The sequence below is a fragment of the Oxyura jamaicensis genome, chromosome 7 (assembly GCF_011077185.1).
Source record: "Oxyura jamaicensis isolate SHBP4307 breed ruddy duck chromosome 7, BPBGC_Ojam_1.0, whole genome shotgun sequence".
Lineage (NCBI taxonomy): Eukaryota > Metazoa > Chordata > Aves > Anseriformes > Anatidae > Oxyura > Oxyura jamaicensis.
Window position 1 is genome coordinate 3,528,767 of NC_048899.1, and position 24,794 is coordinate 3,553,560.

General features: G+C 47.3%; 2 protein-coding genes across 8 annotated transcripts in view; one reads left to right on the forward strand and one right to left on the reverse strand.

The window, feature by feature from the left end:
• The first annotated feature begins 6,752 nt into the window (after positions 1-6,752).
• Positions 6,753-9,037, forward strand: TSSK6 (testis specific serine kinase 6). Its single transcript, XM_035330871.1, has one exon. The coding sequence runs from the start codon at positions 6,833-6,835 to the stop codon at positions 7,664-7,666; it is 834 nt and encodes a 277-aa protein (XP_035186762.1). The 5' UTR covers positions 6,753-6,832; the 3' UTR covers positions 7,667-9,037.
• A 12,412-nt stretch (positions 9,038-21,449) lies between these two features.
• Positions 21,450-24,794, reverse strand: part of MYO1B (myosin IB) — a 98,337-nt gene continuing 94,992 nt past the window's right edge. For all 7 annotated transcript variants that reach the window (XM_035330860.1, XM_035330857.1, XM_035330862.1 and 4 more), the window contains one exon: positions 21,450-23,220. In XM_035330860.1, the coding sequence (XP_035186751.1) occupies positions 23,097-23,220 (124 nt within the window). In that variant the 3' untranslated portion in view covers positions 21,450-23,096. The remainder of the gene's footprint in view (positions 23,221-24,794) is intronic.

The window sequence follows — 24,794 nt, forward strand, 5'->3', positions numbered from 1 at the left end:
AAAAAAAAAACAACAACACACAGACACCAGAACTAAAAACCCCACCCCATATACATACATATCTGGGACACTTTTTCCTGCACATATATCAAAGATTTGTCATGTCATGCATTTCTTAAAATAGAGGTTCTTTTGTAATCCTATAAACATAAGGAATCACGGCGATGGTAGGTCGGTATTAGAACAAAAGGTGTTTTTAGCTTCTTGACCTGTTTCAGTCAATCAGAGTGGCTACTGAAGAAGGCGCAAAGTGTTTGGTCTTAAGTGTCGTGCTTTCAGAGCATTAATGGCAACAGAAGGATACCACAAGCCACACTGTCCATAACACAGTTAAGGTTCCACAGGATCTTCCCAAATATTCGCTGGAAGTTGCATTTTAGTCATGTTTAATTCCTTTTTAACATTTCACTAAAGATGGCACTGCCTTCCCCTCCAAGCTGCTCCCAGCAGCCCGTGGGGAATTACCACACTTACTGATGTCCTTATTTAACGCTTCAGTCATTCCTCGCGCTCCTTCACGGAAAACGTCAGGGCTTTGAGACAGGTCCACCAGCGGGTGCGTTGGGACCCCGGCATGCTGTGCCGGAATACAAACACCAGCTAATTAAATCTATTGTTAAAACAATTTGTTTCTTGCTGGGGCTGAGTCATCTGGAAGCATTTGAACAAGGCAGGTTTCATTTCTGAGGGCAGACTGCCACCTTCACTTGGGAGCTCCTCACCCTCTTCAAATTATTTTAGATTTCAAGCTCAGATCAGGAGCAGAGTAAGAAGATATATTAAAACAATAACTAAGTTAAAAACCCAAGGGCAAATCTCTAACCTCTCCCTTAGCAAGAGCAGCGTTCAGCGGGAAGATCCACGATTTAGCCTGCCTGCGTTAGTTCCTTGAAAGAACGAAGTAGCAGACGAGACCAGCAGCACAGGAATCATACAGGTCTATTTCTAATGAACACCTGCCCCCAAGAGGGCATTGTGTATATGTACTTCATGGCTCACAAGCACCCACCACCCATCTGGGCACGGGCATGCCATCGTCCCTCCATGCCAGCTCTGCCTGTAAAGCAAGGAGAATGCCTCATTCCTGCTTTCCATGGATTTATGTTCGGAATCTTTTTAGGGAAACCCACAAGCGAGCCAGCAGCTCAGTTTTCCAGGAAACAAAGCAGCAAATACAATGCAAGGTCTTCTGCATAAAGACACGCTCTGCTACTTGTGAGACCAGATCTGTCCTCACTGCCCAGTAACCAGCCCCATCTCACTGGGCTGATTACTCGAGCCCCTTCAGGAAGCGAGTGAGGACGTGACTTCAGAGCCACTCGTGAAAGCAGCCTCTGACAACTTCCATACCATTGTAACATTGGCTTCGTAGCCAAGCCCCTCACCAGCAACTTTCCAACTGTGTGTACCACAGACTGTCGTGTCCTAATTACAGGCCAAGTTCTGCAGTCCTTAATTGGACAAAAATTAATTACAATGTGCCAGACAACTAAACCTCTTTCTGAATACATAATGCCCTCTGATGAGGTTCTACACAGACAGGTAAGTGAATAAGCGTGAGGAAGAAATGTAAGTGGCATTCATTTGGGATAGTTAAACCACAAAACACTTACCTGCTTTTCTAACTTAATTGTATTTGGCTTTAACTGTCATAACTTGATGCAGTAAGAACAGCTTCTAATTCCCAAACTTCTCTCCTGACCCCATCACCACACAGCTCCAACGTCATTTCCACCGACCCAAGAGGTACTTCCTGTGTTCAGCTGTGTCCAGCAGTTCTGGGGCTCTTCACTTCAAGTCTCACATCGCATGCGCCTCTAATTACATCCAGACTTACTAACGGCCTTTATTAGCTTACTTAATAGGCATGATTTTGCTCAACTATTCTCCCCACTGTAACGCATTATTTTGCTGTGAAACGTATTCTGAGATGCACATTTGAAACAGCACACAAAACAATTATAGCAGTGCTTTAATCGTATCAGGGGACAAAATTAACACACTAGGAGACGATGGTGGTCGCAGAGGTAGACCCTGACAGCGCAAGGTCCTGTCAGATACCCACGTGGGGGTGCACTGAAGATGCTGTGTAAGTGGCACCACCACACTGACTGCAGGACCAGAAGGGCCATGTTTAACTACACTGCTACCTCAAAAGTCTATTATACCTCAATACACATGATTATCTGGGGCACACCTTCCCCCTGGTTCCCCATCCCCTCCCACTGCTTATCGTAGCCCATCCACCTCATCCTCAAAACAGTTATCCAAGGGCAGGGGGCATCAGGCTAGCTCCATCACAAACCTCCCCAGGCTCTGCCAGGAGCCCCCCGCCCAGCTGGGGAAAGGGGCACTTGAAGGCCCACAGCACAGGCCGAGGCCGGAGGTGGCGGGCAGCAGCCTCCTGAACGAAGACACACGAGTGACGCCCCCAGCCAGGCTTTCCATACTGAAGAGGAAAAGCTTGCTTCCCTATGCAGCTGGCTTGCTCTAGCTCCGATGAGCCGTACGTGACTTTCCACTCACCATATGGACAAACGCATAAGATCTCAATCTTCCTCCCTCTTTCCAAAAGGGGTTTTGGCACAGCCCTGCCAAAGGAAATCCTCCTGCCCCGGGCAACCAGCCTGCACCATTCCTACTCCAATCTCGTTGATTGCCTTCAGGCATGAGACTTTTGGCAGGTGAAGCCCAGCAACGCCAGCTGCAAGAGCATGTTCACAGGCCAGCCCATTATCCCTGCTCATCCTTCACCTCATCTGGCACTCACAAGCTGCCCAAGGGGTGGTGCTGTGGCCTGTTGCCATCCGTCAGTTCCCTCTGACTGCTTGCATCCGATTTCATATCCCCCCCCACAGTTTAAAAAGCTCATTGGCCTGAGGAAATGTTTCTGGCACCCAGGGAGCGCCAGGCTCTGGGTTCCTTTTGGTGTCTAAACAACCCTGGTTAACCAAGTGAACGTCCACAGAGTTTTCTGTTTGGCATTCGTCTCATGCTGCTGAATTTTTAGGAAACCTCTTATCAGTCCCTGCAACCAGCCTCACAAACTTCCTGTGTTTTAGTACGATGTAGGCAAGATCTGATGGCAAACAGCTGTGGGGATCACATTAGCTGCTGAACACCAGATCCCCTTATCTACTAAGTGGGGGGAAGAACCATAGGCAGAGTATTTCAGGCAAACACCAAATCCCAAAATGAGAGGAAAGAAAGACAAAGCAGCCCATTACCAAGCACAGCATTCTACCTGCAACGTTGTTTTCTCCATTGCTAGCGCTGCTGTTGCTGCTGCTGAGGAGCTGTGAGACCATGGCAAATCCAGGCTGCAGCTGGACGTGCACACGCCCAGCTTTCATAAAGCACTCGGAGGTGAGGCTTTGCACTTAGCTGCTTTTGCTTCTGTTCCTTCAGTTTTCCGGGTCGGTTTAATAGCAGCACCTCAAATAACCCCACAGACAGTTTGATGTTGCAGGAAAGGATTGAGGGCAGCAACAGTGCTCCAGCTCCTGAGTCAGCTTGCGTCCAGCATGCTTTTCATGGGATCTGCCCCATTTTTCCTACTGCTCAGACATCAAACAGGCCAGAGCTCAATTACCTTTAAATAGGTCACTAAACAGAGCTTGGCAAGCGAGGGGCAAATAACATCAGTAGCAAAGTGAGAGCACCTGCCAACAGAATAATGCTCTTTACTGGTTCTGTCCCACCTGGTACAAGACAGCCTCACCTTTGTTTGTTCCCTCTGGTGCGGACACTGAGAGGTTGTAACACAGCTCCAAGGTACCTGCAGAATTTGCGCCAGCACCTGAAAAAATTCCCCACGCCATTCAGGTGGAGGAAGAAAAGCAGGTTGCTTGTGATGCTAAGTCCTCTCTGCGAATATAAAACTACTGTATCTAAAAAATTATATATATATATATATATATAAACCAGAGATTAAAACGAGTAAAGCTAGTGTTTAAAGAGCCCCTGGACAAAACATCTTTACTTGTATGGAAACGGAGGTATTTAAAGAAATCTCAGGGGCTCCGTGTAAGTACCGGGGTTGTTTCACACTTTGTAACTCTCAGCCTCGTGGCACAAGGTATAAAACTGTAGTTTGTTTTAGCTTCGAGACCATCCGGGTCTGAGCAAATGCAGCCGCTCTGCCCGTCCTGTGCCCACGCCGGTGGGACTCCCCGCAGCTAGCTGTACCCGGCTGGGTCAGGCTGCGAGGGCAATGAGCTCGCAGAGGAGTGAGAACATTTTCCGGGGGCAGAAGGTTGGAGAGCTGCGGCTGCTTTAGCTCCTCAGCGAGGCGAGGTGCTCACACTGTGTAATTGCAGAGCACTCAGGACCCACGCAAGGTTAACTCGGAAATCTTCCTGAAAATAAGCGTCTAAGAAAGCCCAGAGGCTCGGCTTCCTCTTGGATGTTAGTAGAGCACCCACAGGAAAGGCATCAGCGTGACCCAGATACCACGGGCAGCAGGACCTGCTGTGGAAGGACTGGAAGCAAAAGAGATTTTTATATTTTTATACCAATAAATGTTGAGCCAACAGCTAACAAGGCACAAACCCATTTCCCAGTAACCTACGCACAGCACAGAACAACAAGCCCAGCTATCTTTCCTCCTCCTCTGCCGACAGCATCCTGCAAATACCAGGTCCCTCGGTCGTTCCCCTGGCTGTCCTTCATGCAGCTCCTTCCCCAGAGCCATGAGCCGTGCTGTGAGCGGCAGAGCAGGCTGAGAAGGGATGGGCAGAAATGGCTCCAGAAATGGCTGCATCGCTGCAAACCAACCCAGCTCCTCCCGGCTTAGCCCGCGGCGTACAGGAGGGGGAGCATTTGCTGCAATATTTGCTGCTTCCCCGTTTCCACCTGGGCTCGCTCTCCCGTCCCCTTGTTAGGGGAGGACTCACTGAATCATTTCTGTGTCTGTATTTGTCTCCCTCAGCCAAGCTCGCTGAAAACCTCCCAAAACCTACAAGCTCCCTCGAGCCGATGGCGAGTTATTAGCAGTGTGCGAGCCCACTGCTAATTACCCCCTACCATTTCAGCATCAGTAGCTGCCACTTCCGTTTTTCCACCCCACTTTAGACAACATCTCCTGTTATTACAGGGGGCTTCGAAGAGGTTTCTCATAAACAAGGATTTTATCTACAAGCTTTGGGAACATGCACGTGACTTGAATTCCATCTCCTGTTTCAGGAGCTACACCAAGCATCAGCCCCTGTCCATCAGATCACGGGTGGATGAATTTTCCTGAGATGTTCTGGTAGTGAGAAGGGAAAGAAAGCCTGGTGTAAGCATTTTCCCTTATAAAAATTTCCAATTCCATTCAGTCAGTTATATTTAGTCACCCAAAAGCTCCCAGCGCCTCTGAAAAGCACAGCTCAAACCTCTGCTGAAGCCCCTGCGGTTGTGATTCACAGACCAGAGTGCCGGGAACCCACCGCTCAGAAGGAAGAAATTCCCGTGCAGCTATTTAATGGCCTAAGCAGAAAGAGACCCTTGGCCAGATTGCTTCTAGCACCTCCGCATGCGTGCAGGGCATCCTCCACCCAAGCTCCATCCCAACGTCCTTGCAATCTGACGGGGCCTCTGTCCTCTTCAGGAGCAGTAAGGACGGACCAAGGGCACGGCTCAGCGGTCAGCAGGGCAGCCTCTGCCCAGGAACAGGGAATTCCTGCGCTTCTAACCCGCCTGCAGCGGGCAAGCGGTGTGGTTTTGGCCCACCGCTTCTCCAGCAGGTAACACGTGGCGTCGTGCTTACTGCCCGTGGGAACCGGGGCGAAGCAGCCCCGCGGCACATACGGAGCTGTGTGCGCACGGTCCCGTTAATTTGACCTCGTCAAGTCCCTTGGAAAGGCTGACAAGGTGGACTCACGAGAGACGTTTTCTCAGCCTTTGGTTGAGTCTCACCCCTCATTCGAAACAATTTGCTCAGCACAATATATATTCGAAACTTAAAAACGGAGCACGGACATTTTGTGGTCCTAGGCTCCTTTTTACAGCTCAAAAGGAAACGCGTGCTCCACGGGGAGGCGAAGGTCCTTGAGTAGCACAAACCAGAAACAACTGCTCTTGAGAGGCAGGGATGCAGCGTGCAGAGGAAGGAGACACTCCTGGTCTGAACCCCAGCATGCAGCAAGAGAACGCCTTGGTTTTATCATTTCTGTCAATTCTGATAAAAATAAAGGGAGTGCAAATCCAGGTTCGGGAAGCTGAAAATCTGCTTCTTCTGAAAGACAAAGCCCCCCATCCGCACCACACAAAGCGAGAAAGCCCACCTAGAAAAATTGCTTCCTGCACCATCGTAATCAAAACCTCCATATTTACAGCCAGCTGAGGTGGCCTGCGATTAGAGACGGCAGAAATCACTCTCCTGCGCCACTCTGCGTAGTGCTGCTGTTCATATCACCGGTATCCTGCAGAAAAGGGCCCCCGCGGTGACTGTCCACCCCAGAATGCTCACATTTAAACTCGTCATCAGCCAATTCTCTATCTTGAAAACGCAAATGAAGAGGAGAAAAATGGTTTAAAAAATACATATGTGACTAACTATATATAAAATATGATATATTCAGCAGGGAGAGTTCTCCCCGTGTGTGCACGGGCATGCCCAGGACACCCAGGAATGGTGGGAGGCACTGGACACCCCTGACGGCTCACAAAGGCACTGCCCCACAGTTCTCCGCCTCATCACAATGCCCGGGTGAGCCCCGAAGCCCACAGTGGCATCTGTGGGACCACGGGGGGCGAGTGAAGGTCACCAACTGCCACGCACCATGTGTTAAAGCTTTCAAGCCCTGCAGCAGAACACCCACTTCGGTAAAGCCCCCCGGGATCGCTCAACATGCCAAAAACGGATGCAGGCGAGAAGCTACTCTGTGAGCTGGGCTACAAGCTGGGTCAGACCTTAGGGGAAGGCAGCTTCTCCAAAGTGAAAGCGGTCACCTCCAGCAAATACAAGGTCCCCTTGGCCGTCAAGGTGGTGGACCGGCGGCGAGCCCCCCCAGCCTTCGTGTACAAGTTTCTGCCCCGGGAGCTCTCCATCCTGCGCAAGATCCGGCACCCCAACATCGTGCGCATCTTCGAGCTCATCGAGGTGTGCAACGGGAAGCTCTACATCGTGATGGAGGCAGCGGCCACCGACCTGCTGCAGCTGGTGCAGCAGCTGGGGAAGCTGCCCTGCGTCCCCGAGGCCCGGGACATCTTCGCGCAGGTCGTGGGGGCCGTGCGCTACCTGCACGACCGCAACCTGGTGCACCGGGACCTCAAGTGCGAGAACGTGCTGCTCGCCGCGGACGGCCGCCGGGCCAAGCTCACCGACTTCGGTTTCAGCAAGGAGGCCAGCAGCTACCCGGACCTGAGCACCACCTTCTGCGGGTCAGCAGCCTACGCTTCCCCAGAGGTGCTGCTGGGCATCCCCTACGACGCCAAGAAGTACGACATGTGGAGCCTGGGGGTGATGCTCTTCGTGATGGTGACCGGTTACATGCCCTTCGACGACACCCGCATCCGCAGCATGCCCCAGCAGCAGAAGAAGGGGGTGCTGTACCCGGAGGGGCTGCCCCCGCTGCCGGAGCCCTGCCGAGCCCTCATCGCCCAGCTGCTGCGCTTCAGCCCGGCCTCGCGGCCCGGCGTGGGGCAGGTGGCCAAGAACAGCTGGCTGAAGGGGGACATCTGAAGGAGGAGGTCCTCCCCGGAGACCCCGGGAGGGCGGTCACATTTTGGTGCAATCAGTGCTGTAGAAGAAAAGCACGTGAGGAGTTAATTGATCATTTCGAGCTGCGGGCTGTGGGTGTGATTGAACTTCAAGCATTGGCAAGGCCGCGTGGTGGTTAAGAAGGTGGTGGTATCAAGAAAGCGGTCGTGCCCCTTCACAAATGAGACAAATGAGTCCACCGCAAGTGAGGCTTCAAGCCGTGCTGACCATGTTGAGCAAGGGCTAAGAGCAAACCGTGAGGCTGCTCACCCCAGACGTGGCTACCTGAACTCCTGGGGGGGCCAGGTCCGAGCTCTCCCACTGAGCCAGCCTTGTTTGCCACCAAAATGTGCTTGAGATGAGGTGGGGGAGAAGTGGTGGTCCCATAAATCACTACTGCAGAGACAATGTCCTATTCTTTATATACCGCCCTTTAGATCTCACAGCGATATTAAAAAAACACAGACTCACAGCAGAATCTTTGCAGGCAACCCAACAGCATTACAGAGCCGAAACTTTTAGTGTGGCTTCGAGATCCGTGCCTTAACTTCAACCAGATCTTGCAGATGTTGATTCTTGCCAGCATCTGAAATCTCTGCCAAGAGATACCTGGTGAGAAAGAAATGCCACTGGCCGTGGAGAACACTGAAACGAGAAAGAAAGATGTAAGGTAAGGGAGCACTGCTTTGCTAGCACCAGCCTTCCAGCTCCCACACAAAGGTATCGATTAATTTTCCACCCCCCAAATCTGTGACGTATGCCAGCTGTCAAGCCCTACTTTCAGCTAGGTATTTAAAGGTAGGAGCTGGCATCTGAAAACGTGCTTTCATGAGCAGTTTCAAATCCCCTTTAAATAAGTTCCAACCAAGCTCCCACAGAAACCCAAGTCCAAGAGAAAATTTCCAGCTGGGTGGTCTGCTAATCCTGGTGCCGTTAGTGCCCCGTGAGCTAACGCAACGCAGCCTTGGCAGCGGCTCCCCCAGCGAGGGCACATCTGAAATGAGCAGACAAGCCCACACGGTTCTGCTGGAGGAGAAGGAAACATCTTTTGTAACACAAACATTTTGGGTCTATTAAAAGCAGCAGTTTAAGTAGAACAAGATGTGGCAGCAGAGCCAGCCCAAGGCTTTTCAGCACATGGGCTACAGCAAATTTTGCCACCCCCAGAATGAAGATTTACTTTGCTCTCAAGCCTTGCAGCTGCAAAATAAATCTTCATAGCAGCAGAGTCCAAAGCAGGCAGAGAAAGGGATAGGAAGGGTGTCTTGGGGCCATCCATGGCTGGGCAGAGAGGCTTAGGAAGGATCAGGGAGCCGCTAGGGACGGAAAAGAACAGAGAAGCTGAAAGGGTGTGGGAAGCAAGGAGAAGGATTTCAGGGTGGCCAGATTTTCAGCAAGGCTCGAGCCTCCTTTTCCCACTAGCCTTCCAACCAGCCAGCCAGCTTCACCTTCCCCCAGAACCCTGCTTTCCTAGGGGACAGCCCCCGGTACCACAAAGCAGGATATCCAGGCGTTGCTCACCTCCACCACTGCCTTGCTCCACCTCTCGCTTACCTCCAGGCGCCCTCCTCCCGAGCAGCCACTGACCCCTAGCCCACCGAGCAGGGCAGCAGCACCCACCCCACCGGGTCTCCCCACAAGTCCTCCCAGCCCCTGCTCTGCTCCCTCATCCTCCTCCCGCAGAGAGGGAAACGGGCCTGGCTTGTAATTCTTTAACAGGGAAAAAGCTCCCGTCCGAAAATCTGCGTGGCAGTAGAGGCTATGGATCAGCTCAACGGGCTCCTGTTTGTGGCGTTTAAACTTGGAATCCACAGTTGCCATTAAAAAAACACAAAATAATCGCTTGCTCTGTAGCCCGAGCAGTAATTTCATCATGTCAGGCTACTGCCAGATGGTTAAGAGCAAGCCTGACTTTGCTCCCACAGCCTTCGAGACCGTGAGCCTTTTCTAAGGGGAAGTCACAGGACTTGAGCAAACATGGCAATGCAATACATATTCAAAGTGAGATGAGAACCAATAGATGCCCTGTGTTTTGGCAGAAGTCCTTCCAGCTGGTCAGGAACAAATATTTCATGTCAGGGTGAGAGCACTGCCCCTGCCTGCCAAAAAGCAGTTTTTTGTGTAGCAGTGGCAAATCCCGAGCATGAGTAAGGAGGGGATAGGTAGGCAATCTGTGAGCTTGGAAGCCTCTTTAGCAACACAGAATCATAAATGAGAGTTTTTGCTGATTTGCTTTAGGCTATAAAACTTGTGTTTGTAAATAACGAGACATCTCAAGGGCTTTCACGTGTTTCCACAAGGTGGGCTCAGAGATCTTCAGCCACACACCTCGAAATGTTCAAGATTCAGACTTCACAGAGGAGCCTTCCTCGCTCCAAAGCACACTCAGGCTGTGCTCAAGGGTTCTCCTCTGAGCTCTGCCAGCCCTGGCGGGATTGTGCGGCCTCTCCTTTTGCTTTCTGCTACTTTTCCTTCGTCAAAGACAATGCTAATACAAAATGAGTTGTTCTAAATCCCAGACACTATTAATCTCCCCCCACCCCACGTTCTCCTAAACAATTGCATCTGCTGAGACTGGATGGTCCCATGCCATCGCCCCGTCGCTGCTGTCACCACTCTGTCTTTCAGGTTGTTATACCTGTGCCTTGAAATCATTTGGAGCGACTCTCACGCATCCTGAAGCAACCTTACCCCATTTAACCTGAGAACGGCGGTAATCATTTCAAAGGCATCACCCAGGCATTTAGCAGAGCTTTTCTCCCTGCACTCTGTGGTTTAAATTCAGCAGCACCTTGCCTGAAACAGTCTTTATCTCACACAAATGAAAGGAGCGGGGACAACTTCCCTGCCCATTGCCATTAAATCTCCCTTTTCAGCTAAGCAAAATTTGCCTTCAGGATTTCAGGCCATAGCTGATGCGTCTGATAAGCTTTAGGACTCAGCTGCTTTAAAGCCTACACGTTACAAAACTCCAGAGATAAGCATATTCATGAACTGTGGGAAAACCCTGCTGGGAAATCAAACACCTCACATCTTCCTGCCTTAGCTCCCGGGCCGTACATTCCTGCCCACAGCAGCGCTGGGCTGCCCGGCCTGCAGCTGGTGACCCGCTTCAGTCGTCCTCGGCCCTGCCAGCGTGGGCAGGTTTGGTGCGAGCCGTACCGGGGTGACCCTGCCTTGTTCAAAGGCAAAGCTTTTAACAGGCAGTTTAGCAAATAAATATACCTTGCTCTGCTCACATACATTAACCTTCCCGTAATTACAGCCTTTAGTCCTTGGAGCCTTTTATCTGGCTACCTTGTGTCCTCGTCTTTCTTTTCAAACCCCGCGCTGCCCTAAGCGATGGGTCCCCATGCCCGTGTGTGCATCGTCAGCCATCTTCACCTTAAGAACTCATTTCTTTGCTTTTCGTACCCCATGTGGGTCTCTACACTTGCTGGTTTGTTGGGATAGTGGGAAGGAGGCCACCGCTTTCATATCTTGATCCACTCAATTATATGAAGCGTAACAATAAAAAACAATGAGGTTCACACTGACGGGCAGGAGCCGGAGACTCCCCGTGTGCGCAACTTTCCTTGCAGACAAGGGGTTTTCCACGAATCATATTTTCACAGCACCTACCAAACATTAATCCCCACAGTCGCACCAGGTGGTAAACATTATTCTCCCTGTGTTACAGGGAGCAGACTAAGTGGCTTACCTCAAGCCAAGAGGATTTCATTTTACACTGCAGTGTAAAACTTCCCTGGTCTCCAGACTTCAGAGCCATGATCTGATCAGTCTTGAAACACTAACAAATTCTATGATATCTGATGGCCTGGAAAGATATTTGAATTCCCTCTGCAACTGCTCCCAAATCAATCTCATTTTATCTCATGAATGAATAAGAGAGGATATGCTACAAAAGCAGATGGCTCTTTCCCAGCTCTGAATAAAGGATCCAAATTTCCTAACCGCATTTAACACAGCCAGGAGGGGAGGGTGGCTGTGGTTGTCAGGCGTTTCTCTGCAGTACCAAGAGCTGTATAAGGGGGGGACTCTGTACCACTCCTTCCTTCCCACGTTATCATCAGCCACGGGAGCAACCAACATTCCCTGTAAAAAATACATTGCATTATTTCTTTCCCCAGCTGACGCGTGTTCATTACCAATCCTTGCATTCAAGGAGCAGCTCTAACACCCAGCATCACAGGAGGCCTGCTGGGAGAGGTCCTGAGTGCAGCGGATGCTGTTGACCATCCCTGCCTCAGAAGATGGCATGTGTTCAGTGAGCGAGGCCTGGGCGCAGGAGAGGACCTTCTCCAGGAGTGGGCAATTTGCAGGCAGCAGCACAAGGAGCAGACAGCACAGCAGGACACCACAGCCATCGGTTTTCCTCCTGTGCTACCTAGCATCAGAGAAGTGTTTCAGGGCAGCGCAGCTCACAGTGTGCTCTACAGCATGAGATGTTCCCGCTAACACATAGGACAGTAATTAAATGCCACTTAGCAAGCCAATTTAACATCAATAATGAGACAAGGTCAATAATAACAGCATCATCAGAGTCAGCACAGGAGCGGACCGGCTTGCAGACCCCATGCACCCTCACAGGAGTCTTTCTGGGGGGGGGGGGGGGGGGCACATCCCATAAGCTGCTGGGAGCTCTCAAGTCCTGCGGAACAATTTTAAAGCAAATAGCAGCTGAGGGAACTGAGCACGCCAGACAAGCCCTTAAGAAATACCCGACGCCTCCTCCTCCACGTGGTCACTTTGCCTGTGCTCCTCCATGTAGCACGCTGACCCACTTGAAGTGCAACTGGCAACGCCGTTTCTTTCGGAACACGCTGCACAGCACCCTCCTATCCGCGTGTTCTCCAGGGAGGGACAAACACGCCATTTCCATTAAAACCTGAATTCAAAATACAGCTCGCGCGCTTACTGCAGCCGACTTGGCTTTAGCTTTACCTCCAGCGCTGGCACCCCCAGCTGAGGGGCCTTGCCCGGAGGCTGGCAAAACGCTCCTCGAGAAGCACAAGGCAAGGCTGGGCAGCACAGAGGGGGCTGCAAGGAGGAGAGGAGAGGTGTGCACAGCTTGCTGGCTGCTGTGTCCTCCTCGCAGAAGACGAGCAAACAACCTTGCTCAGGGGACGCCAGACAACGCTCTCATTAGTTACAAGCAAAAACCAAAACGTGTGTTACTGTCTCGCATATAATGATGATCCTCGGCTCCACGTTTGCATGTTCATCAGCTTGCTAATAGGATACCTGCTTTGGAGCACTTAAAACACACCGTCACGCACACATGCACCTGGTCATTTATTGGAACAGTAGTTCCCTCTCTTTCTGTCTGACATACTTCTCCCATGGCCAGAAAATGGTTCCAACTGCACCATGCAGAGCAAACCATAATTGATGAATAAATCTTGGGGAAGGCACGTTTGCTCTCTGCACATTATACAGCCAATTAACTTCTCTGACATGGAGAGCCACGTTTTTGTACTTCCGATGGGTCCAGAGAAGTGCTGGAGGAAGGCCCCACAGGAGGGCTGGACGTACTATAAGCCTACAAACACATTTATTTACATCATTCCTACTTTGCCTTCCTCCCATTCCAGAACCTGGAAGGAAGCTGAGGCCATGCATACAAGAAGAGAAGCAGGGTTTGCTGCTGTTTTCCTTCTTGTCCTTTCCCCTGAGAAAATCCACAGAGGCGACCATAGCCATTCCCATCACCACCACGTACTTCATTTCATCTTCACAGAGGAAGAAGAAACTTCGGTTTGCTATCGTTTATTAGATGCTATTTCAGGCAGTGCTTGGCAGGAGCCTGGAGACAACTGCGCTGGTGGTTTTGGGATGGAGAGTCCGCCTGTCAGCAGATTGAATCTATTACAAATGCTATTCTCAAGACGTCATGCGGGATCTAAACTTCAAACCTGCAACTCAGCACAAACTTCATTTCATTGTGAAACCGGAGACTTTTCAATTGCATCTGCAACACTTACAGAATATCCACGTTCTTCATTGTACTCTGCTCCATCGCTTTGGTTTTACTCTACCCCTAAATTTGCTGTGTGCCTCAGATTTTTACAGGGGCAAGGAACAGCTGCACATCAGATGCTTAGCAAGCAAAGCTCCGTAGCCCCGCAGCAGTGGGTGAAAGCACAAAAATGCATGTCAGCTGATGACCTACCTGGCTGCAGAGGAGCAGCAGAGGTTTTGGTGCGTGCTTTGGTGTGTACGTGGAGTTTTGCATCCAGCAGAATCGGATGAGACTTTGGTGTGCAGGACCAGGACTGCAACTGAAGGCATGCGTTAAAATGCTGGCTGCTTCAATCACCAACTCTGCTGAAAGTTTAAGTAGCACCAGGCTCCAAAAAGAATGGTCAGATAAGACAATTCACTATATTGAGTTCGGATTGAAATCACCACCCGCAAGAAGATTGTCACAATGCACTACTTCAGCTGAGCTCCTGTTCCCAAGGTTTTCTCCTAAATTTACCAGCAAGAACATTTTAAGTAAGTATACATAGCTGCGAAGCTGCAATTTCATGCCAGAGTAAGACAGAACCTGTAGCTAACTCCAACACAAGAGAAATACAAAATAAAAGCACACAGGAGGGCAGTTTTTGTAAAGGGGACATTTTCTCCAGTAGTAGACAGACTCAATCCGTCTTGATTTTATCACTATGTGTCTTGAGAGCTTGCTTTCCTCACGGTTAAAAGCAAATCTCTTCTACCAGGACAAACTCACAACCGTCAGCAGCACCAGGGAGCAGTTAGGCCCAAGAAGTGGGGGAGAGTGTTTTTCACACCTATGACTAGGGCGTTCATCTACAGTTTGAGGCCGGAAACGTGGTTCTTGGAGCTGGTATAAGAAGTATAGACCATAAGAAAAAAAAAGAAGAGAGACCCATGGAAGGTTGAAGAACAAAAAAATGAGCACATTGTGTCCAAAGAAAGTTCAACAATTTTCCCAGCTCATTGAATTGTGGGAACTTTGCTTTTCCAGGGAATAACTATGCTATTTTTAGCGTTTTTATTATACAATTTGTCACAAGCTGTCTCAGGAGACTATCAACAATCAGTTTCAAACAGCATTTGACCACAAACACTTCTCCACATGTGATTTAGAACATCTGGACCCAAGGAGTCAGCTTTCAAAGCATGCCAGCACCGTGCTGGCTCCCTGCATTTCTTGTTGCCTCCATCGTCACATCCACTGTCAGAACGCATGTAGAAACCAGGCTCAACAACTCAAAAGCTCATACACTGCATCCACGCTCCGTATTTACACCAAAGTGCTGGGAGAGGAGGCACCGTGCCCTCAGAAGAGGAGGGCAGCCGGGGATTGCTGGTAGCAAATTCCAGGCATTGCCGAGCTGCCGTGATTTATACGTCACGTTCCCTAAAGATAGGGGATGAGATGCTTGGGCTGGAGCCACGCCAGCCTGAGGAACCTTGCCAGCCTGTTTGCGCTGCCTATCACATCTGCAGATCTGGAAAGGAGGTGCACGCTCCTCTGCTGCATTCCAGCTGTAGGCACTGGCTCTATATTTGGCCCACTGAAGTCTCCGGCCACCAAGGGAAACCTTCTCACCAGAAAGTTAGGGTAGGTAGAGTGCAAATTCACAGAGCAGTTCTTCAGTAAATCTGAGAAGGGGATGGGAAGATATGAAAAAGGAATGCAAGCAAATAGCAGAGGAAATGACATTATGATCCCAGCTGGAAACGCTGTAATGATCTGCTTGGTGTCTGTGTAGAAACCTGCATGAGAATGGAGAGATTCAGGCCCCTGCAGAGCCAACGAGTATTTTATCATCAGCTGGAGGGGGATGAAGGTTTCACACAGTCATTAATTTTGTGTTCGCCTTTATTTTCTCTCGTAATCCACACATATGTGGTGCGATCATACAGCAATCTACATTTCCACTACCTTCTGTCTTGCAAGCCTGGCTTCCCCACAGTCTACCAAAGCCGTATTCATTAGGACATATGCCGTGGTACTAACAAAGCTCCCGAACCAAACCCCACACAAATACTGCTTTGTAACAATTCAGTCAGCACAGGGGAGAGGGAAATATTGAGCTGCACTTCGTGAAGACTTGGGAGTGTCATTATGGAAGTTTCTACTTCTTGTCCTGCCCTGTGTGCTCTCAAAGAACAGCCAGTTAAATTCTGGCACGTTTCTCTTTCTGAACTTAAAACAACTGGGATTTAGGTACACCGTGTCTTCTGAGAGAGCTCATCAAGCCTTTGAGGCCTGTCAGGAGCACAGCAAGCAGGCCGGGCAGCCTCAAAGCCACAGAGACTTTCAGGCCACCTTGCAAACAAACAAACAAACAAACAAAAACAGTGACCAAATCCCCTAGGCAATGAGAAATTCTAAATCACAAACATTTATACTGTGAACTTCACTATCTGCCTCAGGTACCTGTGAAGCAAGGGAGCAGGAAGAGTAGCACAGCCACCATTTTGACCAAAGCTCTGGGCTTTGAGCTCAGGTTTTCAAGAGCAGATTTACGGGACTTGGGTTCAGCAGCTGCTGACAAATCCCTCATCCCCTACAAATCACACACACAAGCTGCTGTCCAGTATCACCCACTCGTGGGATGCAGGCCTGTCATCACCCGAGGACAGCATTCAGTGGACCTCAGAGGTCATACACAGGGGACACCACCCTGGCTCTCCAGTTTACAGCCACGCATCCCAGTGCCAGTAATACAGAAGAAAGAAAACTGTGGTTTCTATAAAACCTGAGCTTCAGCTAGATTCTTTTCTGCTCCCGAAGCAGGCAGCAACCACTAGGCACTGATGCCTGTATTTCCTCCTGTACCTCACGCCTCCTTTCTAGTCTCACCTGTGCCCCCCCTTCCTCCATCCCTCTTCAGCAGGAGGTGGTCAGCGCCTGGTGGCTCCTTTGCTGCCACTGCTCCTCGTTTCTCACCTGACTGCTCCAGAATGGGCTCCTCCACAGGCTGCAATCCTGTCAGGGTTGTACCCGCTCCTCTGGCCACTCCTGGTCCCTGCCCAGGCGGCTCCTGGCCTCCAGTCCCCCTCAGGCTGTGCTTTTGCTTCGGCATTTCTCCTCTCCTGTCTTGCTCAGGCTTTCTCCTTTTTCTCAGCATTTGCTAACACTTCTTACACATGCCTTTGCAGAGACACGGCATGGCTCTGCTTGGACCGGCAAGAGGCAGCCTCTGGCCACCTCACACAGCTTCCCCCCGCGACAAGCCCTGCCAAGCGCAGCCAGTACCGGGCTGCAGTGCCGTGCCTAGGGAAACCGGGAGAGTGGTTTAAGGTCCTCATTTTTGTTCCTGGTTAGCTCCATCCCCTTTTCAAAATCTTCTTTTAAATTATTATTTATTTATTTATGCCCTACTTCAAAACAACTCACTGAGCCTTAGCAGAGAGATGGGCAGGGAGGTCTCACACACTGGGGTGACATGGGAGAAGGGAACATCTGGCAGTGCAAAACCAAGCGACAGGAAAAAGCCACACCAAGGGAAACCTCCAACTAATGCTACAGGCCAGGATTAGCACAGTGCAAGTCATCTATAGCACAGAAACAAAAATAGAGCAAATCTACAAAGGCTTTGCTCTTCCACTCTGACTGAAGAAAGCCATAGGTCCCCACCCATGGCAGCCAGGGGCCTGGCAGCTGAGTAAGACACACTGCTGTCTTTGGAAAGGGTTTCCTTGCCCTGATTCTACAGAAGAGCCTGAAGATGTGGCTGAAGCTGAACCCCACAAAGCACTTTTAGCTCTCGAGTTGGGTTTTCTTTGGTGCTTTGGGCAGGGGACTGGACCCCCCCAGCTGTGTGCCCTGTAGCCTGTCACCTGGTCCCGCACAGTATTCCCAGGGCGGGTGCTGACAGTGAGAGGAGGCATCCATCACTCCTGCCCCATCCCACCCAGACGGATGGATGTGGTCCTCTTCATTCACAGACTGACATTTAACAGCTCACAGTCCTCATTTCTTTTCTATTTTTAGTCTATCCTGATAAATCCTACCTCTGCCTCAAGAGAAGGGAGAAAACCACCCAGGTAGGATCAAGAACCACATCCCAGAACCACACAGCGCTTGGGAGCCCAGCACGTGATGGACACCACACGATGCCAACACAGCACCACTTCCTAAATGCAAAAGCTTTCAAACAGGGGAGACAGGGAGAAGAACATGTTCGTGGCAGTAATGGGCTGACTATGAGCTTGGAAGTTATATATTTATGTCACAGTGAGTTTTTGGTGTTGGTTTAAAGCCATTTCCTGTATCAGAAATAGCTGTGGGTTTTTTTGTTGTTGTTTTTGGTTTTGGGTTTTGGTTTTTGTTATTGTTGTTTTCTGCATTATTCCCATAACAGTTAATGAAAACTCAGGGAACTGCCATCAATAGCTCACAATCTTTGTATAATATTAAGTTTGGGATGCAATCAACAATTAGGATCTTCCATTGCACTTAAAAGCTCATCCACAGTTTTTGGACCTTATGAATAAAAATGAAATTTTAATTAACAGGTTATGGGGATTTGGGATCAGGCAGCATTGCTTTGAATGCTTGCAATTGGATCCTTCATGGTTAAACTTATGCCAAGGTCTCTTGCTATGACAGCATGCAGGCAAGTAAAAGCCAAGGTATTTGCAGCTATTTAATGCTCCTCTGCGTCTGAATATAAATAAGTTCTCTCCTTTTGGCACCTGGGTTTGAAACAACTATTTCATATTCTGACGGATTCCTTTTTTTTAAGGCTACAAGAAGCAACCTTGAAAACTGCGTGCAGTGAATGAAGGCAGCAGGGACTTCATCACAGCATTGCTTCAAGTGGATTTCTCTTCTAACACGAAGAGACAGAGCAATAAGAGCAAGCACACAGCAACAGAAGCTTTTCATGTTTCAGGCTTCGCTTTTGCTTTTTGTCAGAGTTTTGGGAAGCACTGGTGATACTGATACAGCTAGCAAATTAGCTTGAAAGGGAACAAAGCATCTCTTATTAAAAACAGCTCTTGGTTAGAAGGGAAATAAAATATTTCCCATATACTCAGCTGAAACCAAGGTGCCAGGATGCAGAAGATAATGGAAGAAAATAATCTGAAAGAAAAAAATTGGTGTTTTATTCTTGAGACATCCCTTCCTCCCTTTGTCACTGTAGAGACCATCAAAGCAGGAGGGAATGAGGACTGGAGGAAACCAGAACTTGATGAGAGAGAGTGGGAAACAGCACCTGATACCTCTGAGACCTTCCAGCATCGAGATATTGGTAGGCCTGTAAAAATCATTATTTAACATGCCAAAAAGCATAATCTCCCACTTTCCCTCGGGGGCTAGGGATGAACAGCCTAAAACGAACAAACTCCCAGCCACGCTTACACTCCACCGCTCAGTCTCAAAGCCCAGAGACTCAGATGCCAGACATGTGGGAAGAAGCCGCAGATGCCCTTAATGTTAAAAAGTCTGTGGTCAGTACCAAAGATCAGAGCGATTGCAAACACAAAGGCGGCTCACCAGCCTCTACTGACACAAGGCTGCCTGTCCATGCAACGCTGTTAAGCGCCGTGCTCAGCAGATGAGAAACAAGTCTCAGAAGTGATGGGCGAGGGAGCTGGGGCGCAAGCAGCGTGCTCATCAGCACACCATCCGTGGGCAAGGGCTCTGGCAGAAGCAGGAATGAAGTTTGACCGATAGTTTGGCCACCCATCGGGACAGGCAGACCTTTACTTTCCCATAGCGGAACGCTACACAGCAGAGCCTTACCTTGGGGTAAGTGCAGTTAAGTAAGAAATCAGTTGAATTAAGAAGAGAGATTCAGATTCTTCAGATTTTCTTTGCTCTAAGAGGCTCTTGTGTTTCATACTTGAAAATTTTGCTTAGTCAGTGCAAGTCAGATGCCAATGTCTTAAAAGCTTAGGCTAAAGGAGAATCTCTTTCTAAAAATCTCTTTGGACACAATTTCATCAGCTGATCATAATCAAAGTCAACTGCAATGCCCTCAAACTTTCCTAATTAATTTTAAGTTAAAGCTTGAATCCCTGCATGCAAGAGAATAGGAGTAGAGCTGGTGCTAGCTGATAGCAAGTTGGGATTAAGTTTGATATTCTTCTCCCAACCCCAAGTCTTTAATAGCCCTAGCTTACCTTAGACAGGTGCAGCATGAGTGATCTGTTTCCTAAAAAAATATTAAAAATAAATTAAAAAATCATAGTAGCACACTTATTTCTCTTTGCCTTCCAGCTAATGTTTTGAGACTGGCCAATTAAAATCTGCCCCAATCTACATAAATACATTTTTACAAGAATTACTAATGGAAACTGTAAATTCACCATAATCCTTCATACTCTGTATGCTCCACTCAAAAAGTACAGAAGAACGGACGGAATCAGTGCTGCTGAATGAGCAAGTACTTCAGTCAATGCTATCCTGCGAGGAAAAGCAGGACCTTTCCATACAGTGAATGCATTAGCAAGGAATCACACACATTTCTTGTCTCTCCAAGTCGCACGCCAATGTTGTGCATATGTAACCTAAAATCCCACCTGCCTGTGCTTTTTTAGGTTTTAAGGCAGTAAGGAAGGTACAGATAGAGAGAAAGCATAGGTCTAGGAACAGAAATTTTATTTGATTCTGGAAAATTGCAAGAAACATTTTTTTTTTTAAATGATCCTTGCCCCGCTTTCAGATGACAAATGAAAATTTACAAGTAAAAGGATGCATAAGGTTAGCACCATAGGAGTAGTTGTCTTCTCTTTACAATTTCATTTGATAGAAGGTTATAAAAGAATACAGAGGAAAAGAAAAAAACTAGCTGACCACGCATTTTTATTTTCAACATCCTAGATACTTTAAACATCAAAACATCATGACTCAACTAGCATATCTAAATAATTCATGTTCAGCAAAACTCACTCTGTACATTAAGAACTGCGTAGGTGTCAGACGGTAGCTATCACAACATATGAACTAATATGCAAGGCAAAAATGGTAGTGTTCCAGAAAAAGCAGTGAAACAACAGACACCAAAGTGAGGAATTTGCCATTCTTCCAGTGTTATGCTAGTATGGCTATCACCACTTGCCGCAAAGATCAACAAAATAAAATGGATGTGTACTGGGTCTGGCTGTGATGGGGTTAATATCATGGGTCAAATATCCTAATATTACCCTGAAATGTCCTGAATTTCACTGGACAAACACTCAAATGTACTTAATCTCTCATTTCCTACCTGCAAACAACTACAGGATTACATCGGCCATCATTCAAATGTTTGTTTTCCTCTACTTGTATTCATTTTTAATACGTGCTCCGTGTGGTTCTTATTGTAAGGTTTTCAAGGTACCGAACAGTTTTACAAACCCTGCAGTCCTCACCAGGAAGGAATGCTAACACAAAGGTTTTAGGAGTTTTAAATTTAGGAGTTACGTGTTGTCTTCTTAAGGCAATGGAATAATTACTTTGAGGTATCCTAATTTTGCATTATAAATTGGTACTAAGATTTCCTTTGTAAGCATCTCTAATTACAAAGCATCTAAAATACTTTACATTTTACTAAACTATTAATCTTAGTTATTAATAAAAGAGGGGGGTTAAACTTGGATCATAATTAAGTAACTTTTTGTCAGTTTGGTTACTCCCACCTTTCAAGGTCATGTGCGTGGACTTCTAACAGCAACATTAAGCAACCGGTTAAAGCATTGTTTTGTACCCAAATCATAGCAAAACCATCTACTTTAATCCCAAAGACCCAATATTACCCAAAACAGCTCCTTTTTTTTTTTTTTTTTTTTTTTTTTTCAGATTGATAAGGAGGCCACCATTAGCATTAGAACATCAGCTTCTGTACACACAGTTTTAACCTGGAGAGCCAATATTAACGGTGAACTACCCCGAGGAGCCTTTCCAGGCATTAGTACTACATTACTTCACCACCGGAAGAGTAACGAGACTCTGAACTTTTCTTTATCTTTTCTTTATTTATGCTTGGACTTCCAGCACTGCACATCAAGTACCCAGGGTCTTCATCTGTCCTCTATCAGGCTGCAAAAACACAATGGTTTCTCAGCTGTCCTTGCATCAACAAAGCAAACACATTCAGCAACCCCTTCACGTGAGTAGTTACTTCTATCTTAAAAATGCAGCTCCTCTTAAGGATTTCAACTAATGCTTCTGCTTTATAAAAGATTAAGTGCAATCAGTTACACTGAAAGTTTATAACGCAGCTCTTGGATTGTATTTTCTGTGCACACATTTACATCAGGCACACGAGTTATATAAAATAGTTTGGAGTACAAAAATATGGTTATAACATAGGAGTACCAAACAGCACAGAATTAAAACAGTTTTATTACTATAATACCAATTTATATACAGACCCCCAAATTCAGGAATTTTTAATTTGAAGTATTCTTCCCAAACTGACAGCTGTAGTGTACACTCTAAAAAACTGCAAATTAACAACACAGATCTACTTCAACCCCTACGCTGTCTATGCAGGCTGCACCAATCCTCTCTCTTGCACACAAAAATGTATCATAAATAATTTTTCACAAAATGTCATGTATGTTTTATTGCACATTGTACATGCCGATATCTAAAAGAAAGGCTCAAGCCCTTCGCTTGATAACTAACGGTTTAAATAACTAGCAGTTACTTGTGTTATGAATACTATTGCATTTTTCAGGCTCTAATCTTAACTGATATTTTAAAGAAAAAAGGCAGAACAGAAAATATGCTTTAAACTGTATATCTTTTGTGAATGAAATAAGCTTCTTTAATTTTATTCTTATTTCTACTTTATAAAGTTATTAAAAATCTCTGGCCCAATTAAAAATCCTGTTTCAAAATTTCTGCATTTTTTTAACTCAAAAATTATCCATACAACTGCTCGTATAATCATACGTTCCTTCTTTTTTTGCAGAACGAGGTGTTCCCGTGCTGTATTTCCTCAAGGATCACGTTAGGTATGTGCTAGAGTTAACTACAATGGTTAGTGTCTCAGCCTCAGCCCTGCCAGTGTCTCCAGCAAAGGAGCAGAGCACCAGAGCAAGTTGGCATAAAAAGACACAGGGCACAAGCTGCCACTAAGCATCAAGGTCATGGATAGATCTCTAGACTAAGGACTATGAGTAATTTCCCATTAATATGTGGGTTTATGGTATGCTGCAGTAAAATATAGCCACTAAACAAAGAGAATGGTTCATGTACGAGAGAAACCTTGCCAACTGGTAAAAATGCCCCACTGGGTCAAAATCTGCACGTTGAAGGTTAAAACTATGGCACGAAGGAAAAGGTTAAAAAGTCAACTGATCAAATGGTTTGCCAAGGGTTTCCAAAGCTATCAGCCATCAACAGCTCTAGAAAGGGATAAAACCAGCAAAACCAAACTAAAATTGCACTATTACAAAGAAACAAGTCCATGAAAGGGAGAGGCACCGGCTGCAGTTACGGGACAGCCACTTCAAGAAGCCGATTGTTTTTTCTTTTGCAAGTTGGGATGTTGCCATTTTTCTGGCTGCCTTGTATGAACTTCACACACACTTTGTCTTGTCTGAACTGGACCAGAAACCTAGGGGAGGGAATAAGATGGGTGTTAGTTAAAGGTGCAAAAATGCATGATCAGGTGAAGTCTTTTTGAAGGCCTTTCTTCCATTCACTGCTGTAACTACAAAAAGACACCTGATCCTGCTTCTCCAGGAACAGTTTATAAACAATGTAATAGAATTAGAGAGAAAGTTGAAAGCATCATTAACAGTATTTTTGGTCATTTATTTGTACTCTATTTTCAACCACCTGCAATGCGTCAGTGAGCTAAGTGCCTTTTAAAACTAGATTCTGCAGACTAGTAGTCAAAGAAAAACATGAAACATGGTTGTTGGGTTTTCTTTTGATAAAATCACATACATAAAGCCAGCAAAGCAACCATACTGATACTATTTCTTGTCCGTAGAGAAATTTGCTTTCTTAGCATACCATACAGAAATTAGTCATACCACCACATTCTTTGTCAGGGAGATAAGCTCTTCTCACACTTAAAAGTGGATAAACAAATACAAATACGTATTAGCACTCACGTTACCTTGACATCTATCAATTCCCTCCACCACCATTACCCCTGTGACTTGGAAAAAGTTCAGCAGAGGGCAGCTGAAGCCACAACTCATAAAGAGATGGCTTCGTTGGTACAGAACCCACAAACGCTCAGCTGAGGAGGACGACTGCTCTGTCCGAGCAGCATTTCAAAAGCTCAGCAGAAATCAGGGTGAATTGAATCCTTAGGCCAGGAGTGAACTTGTAGTATGTAAGTGTTTCTGAGCATCTCAGTTAACGGGGAAAATACTGTAAAAAATACTCTAAAATAAAACTATTTTATAGCTGAGGCTTCCAGGCCCACAGAGTGCCTTCCTGCTGGCACATCAGAAATGTGCTGCAAAATAAACTCCAAGTCATTGTCTTCTGGATTGCACTTACTTAGCATATCTAGCGTTTTAACAACTCTCTTATTTCTAATACTTAGCCTTTACAGCTCCCTGCTCAGCAATTAGGAAACTTCATTTCCTCCTCAGCAATCTCCAGATTTAGATACTTCCTACAGTTCACGGGAAATTAATCTGGATTTGACCCTTCATTTTACACTGGATGAGAAATTTCAATGAATTTGAAGAATTGTTTTTTAAAAAAAAAATCAAAACCATGCTCATACAGAGCATCAAACTTCTCACTGATCTGGGCAGCAAGATTAAAAGCAATAAGCAGGGCAGTGCTGCTTTTTGGCTCACACACAGCAGTTGCTGACCTAAAAAGTCCTTTGTAACCCAGCAGATTTTCCCTTTTAGCATCCTTAAAAAGTCTTCCAGCAGAGGCCAAAAACTTCAAAGAATTCATCCTCCAGCCGGAAACCACAAATCAAGCTGACGGCATTGCTCAGGGGAGGAAGTGGCTGTGCCGTGCTGTGCCGCGCCGCCCCGCAGCCCCGCTTTCCTGCTGAACAGCCCAGGCGCTCCCAGATTAACTTGTTCAGCGCTCCCTGCCAGGCAGGCATCTGGAAAACGTGAGTTAGTCTCAGAGCCACCATCTCCTGTCACCAACATTGCGCTTTCCTAGACCTTTCCTAAGTCTTCAAGCCTTGCCTACAAGCGTGCT

Excerpts from the sequence above, each read along its gene's own strand:
- TSSK6 (XM_035330871.1), top strand. The coding sequence starts at position 6,833 with ATGCCAAAAACGGATGCAGGCGAGAAGCTACTCTGTGAGCTGGGCTAC.